At 53.1% G+C, this 6,631-nt stretch overlaps 2 protein-coding genes across 2 annotated transcripts in view; both read right to left on the reverse strand.

The window, feature by feature from the left end:
• Positions 1-1,353, reverse strand: part of LOC114923591 (interferon-induced protein with tetratricopeptide repeats 5-like) — a gene marked incomplete at its 3' end in the record, with an annotated part of 9,120 nt that extends 7,767 nt beyond the window's left edge. The window contains exon 1 of the mRNA XM_029286709.1: positions 1,321-1,353. Coding sequence (XP_029142542.1) covers positions 1,321-1,353 — 33 coding nt within the window. The remainder of the gene's footprint in view (positions 1-1,320) is intronic.
• Positions 1,354-3,640: 2,287 nt separating this feature from the next.
• LOC114923589 (interferon-induced protein with tetratricopeptide repeats 5-like) overlaps positions 3,641-6,631 on the reverse strand; it is a 3,116-nt gene continuing 125 nt past the window's right edge. The window contains exon 2 of the mRNA XM_029286708.1: positions 3,641-4,991. Within this exon, the coding sequence (XP_029142541.1) occupies positions 3,641-4,991 (1,351 nt within the window). The remainder of the gene's footprint in view (positions 4,992-6,631) is intronic.

Here is a 6,631-nt window from a genome sequence, read left to right on the forward strand (position 1 = left end):
GTGTGTGGTGGATTCGATGCATTGCGTGTGTGGTGGAGGATTCGATGCATTGCACGTGTGTGTGGTGCAGGATTCGATGCATTGCACGTGTGTGGTGGATTTGATGCATTGCGTGTGTGTTTGTGGCGGAGGATTCGATGCATTGCACGTGTGTGTGTGTGTGTGTGTGTAATGGATTCGATGCATTGCACGTGGTTTGCTCCGAGCGCGAGAGGGGAGAACGGCGGACCCCTTCCTATCCAATACCAGAGACGGAAGGGACCTTGGGCAGGAGACCCTACGACAGCTTCTGGTGGCAAGCCGTTCCACTGGTTAATTGTTCTCACTGTCAGGAAATTCCTCCTTAATTCCAGGTTGCTGCTTTCCTTGGTTCTGGTCCTTTATTAACTTTCATCAGTTTACAGCATAATAAAACAAAAAAAAAAAGATAGATGAATAAAGGCAAAGCTTAAAATAGGTTTAAAAGTAAGTTAAAATCTGGGCTGGCCAGCACGGTAGATGGTTCCACGTGCAAGTTGGACTACTGAACACCCCCCCCGAGGCCCCTCCCCCAAGAGGGGCCGCTACATGAATTTGATTAATATATAAATCCACTAAAACGAACCCCACCTCCCCCCCCCATTCTGCCTCCCTCCTGTGTCCATCCTTTCGTTTGCGTTGTCATTTTATTGGGTCTTGATTATATACTTGATGGTTTTAATGTTTATTTTGGTTGCTGTCAGCCACCCAGAGTTGCTTCGAAACGAGACTCGTGGCAAATCAATTTAATACATACGTTTAGTAAGCGAATGAATGAATATAAATAAATAGAATGAAGAACAAGAAAGAAAGAGAAAAAAAGAAGGAAAGAAAGAAAAAGAAAGAAAAAGAAGAAAGAAAAGAAAAAGAAGGAAAGAAAGAAAGAAGGAAGGAAAGAAAGAGAAAGGAAGGAAGGAAAAAAAGAAAGAAAGAAAAAGAAAAACAAAGAGAAAGAAGTAAAATGGGTCGAGCGATTCGGGATTCCGAGGCAAGGATCGGGCGCTGGAGGCATGTCGATGCGCTGCGCTTTTGTTCTGCTTTGCAAAAAAAAACCCTCCCCCACCACTCGGAGTCGCCTCGAAGAGGGCATCTTCCCGCAAGAGCGATCCTAAAGACGCCCTCCGACGACGCCCCACCACCCAGCAAGACTTTCTCCCGGACTTGCGGGTCCCGGATCGCTGGAAGGGGGGGGGATGCCGTCTTCCTCTCTGGCTCCCGGAGCGCAGCATTTGGATTCCGCGCACGGGATCGCATCATCGGCCGCCAGGGACCGAGCGCATCGCGCGCGTCGCATCGAATTACCGGGTTTGGCGACAGGCGCTGGGCCTGTTCCATCCCCCCCAGCCCCCCCCCCGGTACGCTTCCAGGAATCAAGAAAGCAAGGTAGGTCGTAAAATGGGGCAAAACACAACACATTTCTCACTTTACAACCTAGAAGTTTGGGCTCAATTGAGTTGAAGACTACCTGTACTTTATTGTATTCTGCCTATAATACAGGAATCTCCCCAGACTGGCAGCCTCAGCCTGGGAACAGATCAATGATTCAAGGCTAACGCCCCACTTATCTCCTCTTCAATGCCTGGCTAGGTGTTTCTCAACACACACACACATACACACACACTGCCATTGGGCCAGGCACCCCAGGACCTCTGATCCTGACTCAACAAGCTTTCCTCCTTAACAAGCTCAACAATCCTTGAATGTGTGGCCCAATCCTCACCGAAAACTTGGCTCTCTGTGTACGTTTGTGTGTGTGTGTGTGTGTGTGTGTATGTAGGGTTGGAGTGATTGTGCTTTTGCCTAGAAAATTGAGGAAGGACAGGAAAGAAGGGAAGATCTGAAGGCAACTGCCCTAAAACAATTTTACAAGTTTCTTCTGGTTCACCAAAAGGAGGGCAGAGTGAAAGAGTGTAGAAAATAAACCAGAGTGTAGAAAACAATACTAATATCCGTTTATTTATTGAAGTTGTATAATGCCCATCTAGCTACCCAAAGTATAAAAAGCTACAGGATACAAAACCGAAATCTACATTAAAAAAAATAAAACCCTAAAAGGCCACTAAAAGGATGATTAGAAGCATTCGATGCTTGTAGGGGAGCATGACGCATTAGGAGCACTCTATCTGACAAACTAGATCCTCCTTAATTCTACTTTTAAGGCACAGGTAGAGCCTGACACAACACTTGTAGTGGAGTTGGGGTGAGAATGGGGCCAGCTGAGAGGCTTTGCAGGAGCCCTGCCGATTAAGCAGGAAGATGAGGAGCTCTGGCAGCTGCCATGGGTCTGGCAGTGGGGCGTAGCTCAGAGGAGGGAAGAAAAAGGAGGAGGACGCCGATAGAAGGGAGGAAGAGAGAAGGCTTGGTGGAGCTTGCCGTTCTGAGCCAGCTGATCGAAGAGAAAGAAGCTGAGGTTTTCGTGTTTGTTTTTTTTTGCTTCATTACAGGCAAGCCGGACGAAAGGGGGAGGGATGAGAGAGTGAGAGTAGTTGCTGGAGCCGTTTGCTTGAAGCAGGTCAGGCAGAAGCAGGCCAGGCATAGAGAGAGAGAGAGAGAGGCTGATTGAAGCTGTTTGCTTGAAGCAGGACAGAGAGAGAGAGAGAGAGAGAGAGAGAGAGAGAGAGAGAGAGAGAGAGAGAGAGAGAGAGAGAAGGAGGGGTGGGGAAAAGTGAAGTTTTATTGTTTCTTTCTCTTTCATTGTGGGCAGGCCAGATGAAGAGAGAGGGGGTAGTTTGGGAAGTTTTAATCCCTTTCCCTCCTTGGAGTAAGTTAGGCAGAGGGAGAGTTAGGGAAGAGTTTGACATATGTCTTTTAGTGGGAGGTAAGGGTTTTTTTTTTCTTTATAGGATCAGCTGGGGGAGATAAAAGGGGATTACATGGAGTGAGGTCAGAGAGGGGCGAGTGGACAAGGGAGGCCTCTGCCAGCGCCAGAGATTGGTTGTCATCGGTTGTCATCGTTCTAGGCAAGTTGTTGTCATCAAAGACAGATTAACATTGTCCTGGGCAAGTTGTTGCCACCAGAGACTGGCTACCATTTTTTTAGGCAAGTTGCTGCCACCAGAGACTGACTGACATCGTCCTAGGCAAGTTGCCGTCACCAGAAGCTGACTAACATCGTTCTGGGCAAGTTGTTGTCATTAGAGACTGACTACCATCTTCCCTGTAAGGTTCTTATTGCTTGAGATCAACCACCATCCACCCATGCGAGTCCCCGTTGAGAGAGAGCGACCATCACCGCCCCATGTGCGTGGCTGCTGATTGTGACTGAATACCACCATGTTACGTGCCCTGTTAGGCAGAGGCACCAACATGAGAGACCTTTTTGGGCTAGTGGCCACTTGGAGGGGAGGTTGGGAGGGCCTGGACTTAAGCGGTCCCTACGGGGGTGGCGCTACATACTGTATGTTGTCGCATGGTTCATATCTGCAAGCAGCAGGATGGTGTAAAATTGTCTGGGGGGCAGCCCGGATTATTCATGCACTACACAGGGAAAGGGAAGAGAAGGAAGGAGAGGTGGTCACAAATGTTATTTTGCTTTCCAGAAACACCCCAGGAAGGAGCAGCCTCAGGGCTGTAAGGGGGCACCACCTCCATGGGGATGGAGCACCCTGATACTCCCAACTGGTTACTGGGGAAGGTCCCATGAGGTCAGGGCCCACCCTGCATTTTGACGAAGAGCCCAACGCTTTGTTGCCACTTCGTGCAGCAGGCGCTGGACCACTCTCTCTTGTTCCCTGTCACCTTCAGAACGGAAGGCCCTGGCTAGCTCTTTCAGATGCTGCTCCAGCTGCTTCTGCTCCAGAGGGTGGTCCCCCGGCACCTCCAAGCAGGCCCGGTACGCCCGCAGCGCTGCCTGCCTCTGCCCCTTCTTGCGGAGGAGGAAATCCCCCCAGTGCAGATAGAAAGACTGCTGGCACCTCTTGCTGGCGGTTGGCAGCTCCTCCATCAAGCCCAGGTAGACCTCCTCCTCGTAAAGCGGGCGCTTCTCTCCGTACAACTTCGCCAGCTTCAGCCGGGAAAACACAGATCCAGGATTCAATTCCAGTGACCGTTTGAAGCACTCAATGGCGTCTTCCACGATTTCCGCTCTGTTCCCCTCGGATCCTTGATCTAAGAGGTACATGTAACGAATGCCAAGGTCATAGTGCAAGAGATAGTAGTCACCTTGGAGGGCGATGGCCTTCTTCAGGGTGGAAATGGCCTGGGAGGTACAGTAGATCTTAATGATCTTGGCGGCCAATCTCAGGAGTTCCGGGTTGAGACTGTTCTGGACCACATCATCAGTAAGGTGCCCCGCTCTTTCACGATCTTTCCAACAGAGAATCTGTGCCAAGTGTACTTTGGCTTCATAATTTTCGGGCTGGCTACGGATCAGCCCTTCCAGCAACTTCTGGCCCTCTTCCTGTAACTTGTCATTGTAAAAGCGTGTCCAGGAAGCAAAGGTGGAGAAAGCCAGGCCCTCCTCCAGCTCCGCATTGGGCTCCTGCAACTCCAGGGCCGTCTCGAAACACTGCCTGGCGAACTGGCCGTTCCGGAAGCCCATGGCCAAGAGGGACCAGCCCTTCTGGGTGTAAACCTCCGCGATCGGGGCCGAGTAGGGCTCAGGGCTGGACAGGTCCCGGCAGATCTGGCAGATCTGTCCCAAGTAGAGGTCTACTCTGTCATAATCGGTCAAGTGGTAGCAGATCCAGGCGTAGTTCCCGTAGACCAGCAGGACCTGGCGTGAGAAGGTCTCCTGAGGTTCCTTCCTCAAGATCTCCTCGGCTTCCTGCAGGATGTCCAGGGCCTCTTTGGGGCTCCCCTCCAGATGGTGCAGATAGGCCTTCAGGGCGAGATAGGTGCCCCGGTTACAGAAGGGGTCGTGCTCCAGGCGGAGAGACAGAGTCACAAGGGAGTGCCTGATGTTCATTTTGTCCTTGACCTCAAAATCCCAGGTGAAGTGACACTGCAGGCGCTGGAGCTTCTCCTTCAGGGGTCTGCCGGGGGGTGGGGAGCGGGAGGGGAAGACAAAATGGAAGAGCCCTGGGTGAGTGGCAAAGGACACCTGCCCTGGGAGGGAGGGGGAGGCGGGCTCAGATAATGCGTTGACCACAACGGAGCTATTCAGGCTAGCCTGTGAACCTGGCCAAGTCTGGCTACTCAGGGGAAGCAGACCCTGCCAGCGTGTGGACCCCAGATTTCCCGAGGGACTCCTTGGATGGGGAACCCACTCTTTGGGGTCTTACACAGAAGCTAGCTTCCAAGGAAGGGAACCCATTTGCGCCTCAAGTCTTAAAAGCTCCCGGGAGCTTTCCTGCCCCCCTTTTCCCTTCTAGGGACACCCACCTGGCTGCCTTTGCTGTGCTTGCCCTTCCTCCTTCCTGGGGGGGGGGGAAGGGTTAGGGTTCAACAATACAGGTAGTCCTCGACTTACAACCCTTTGCTTAGTGACTGTTCAAAATTACAACGGCATGGGAAAGACCGTTTTCCACACTTATGACCCTTGCAGCCTCCCCGTGGTCACGTGAGTTCCACCGACTCACATTTGTGACGGTCGCAGTGTCCCCCTGGGGTCGTGTGACCCCCTTCTGCGACCTTCTGCCGAGTCAACGGGGAAAGCCGGATTCACTTAACGACCGTGCGACCAACTTATCTATCGGTGATTCACTTAACACAACGGCAGCAAGAAAAGTCCCAAAGTGGGACAAAACCCACTCAACCAATGTTTCGCTTAACAACAGAGGTTTGGGGGATCAATTGTGGTCGTTAAGTCGAGGGCTTGCCTGTACTTGGCCTCTGTTGGGCACAGAGCAGCTGAGGCTCTGTCTGTTGTGTGAATGCCCAGGGACACATAAAAGGGAGACCTTCATCCCTGGCGAGGAACGGACCCTCCCGGAAGCCAGGTGGTGGAAAGAGGGGAGGGGACACTTTTGAAGCCGATTGTGTAGGGGAGGACTGCACCAAACCCCACTAAAATCTGATGCCCTCCATTGTTTCAAGTTTGAGATGGAGTTTTTGATGGGCCCTGTGATGGGTTGGGCTCTCTGGGGGGGGGGGTTATGGGGCAGGAGGGCATCTGCCTTTGGCTGTTCCGGACTATTGCCAGAGGGGGGGCACCCTTGCAATGCTCCCTCCCCAGCCGAGAGTCCCACACCTTGGGGGCTGCAAAGGGTTGTAAAGGCAGGCAGGAAGGCTGTTGCGGAGTGGGGGGGGAAGGAGGGTTGTGGGGCCCTCTGCTGGGGTGGGGCTCTAAGGGGGCCAAGGCTACTCAAGACATGGGGAGCTGGTCCCTCAGCTGGGATGGGGGGGCAGCCTCGCCAGAGTCTCCTTCCATGCAGAGTTTGCTGGGGTGGGGGGCTTGTGGGCCACGACGATAGCTGCCTTTGGCTGTTCCAAACTATTGCCCGAGGGGGGGTCTACCCCTGCAATGCCCCCTCCCCAGCGCCGCCTCCCCCACCCAGGGTCCCGCTCCGGCTCTGCAGGGCCAGGTTGCGCCCCAAGCCGCCCCCCCCACCCGAGCCCCTCTGAATGGCGGGGGTCCCAGGCTCGTGTTGCATCAGCAGGACCGCCCTGGGGGGGGGACTCAGGTAGCTGAAGCGGGGGTAGGGGGGCAAAGAGACCTGTGCTGCTGCTGCAG

Source organism: Protobothrops mucrosquamatus, unplaced genomic scaffold, assembly GCF_001527695.2.
Source record: "Protobothrops mucrosquamatus isolate PMUCROS unplaced genomic scaffold, P.Mucros_1.0 scaffold4650, whole genome shotgun sequence".
Taxonomy (NCBI): Eukaryota; Metazoa; Chordata; class Lepidosauria; order Squamata; family Viperidae; genus Protobothrops; species Protobothrops mucrosquamatus.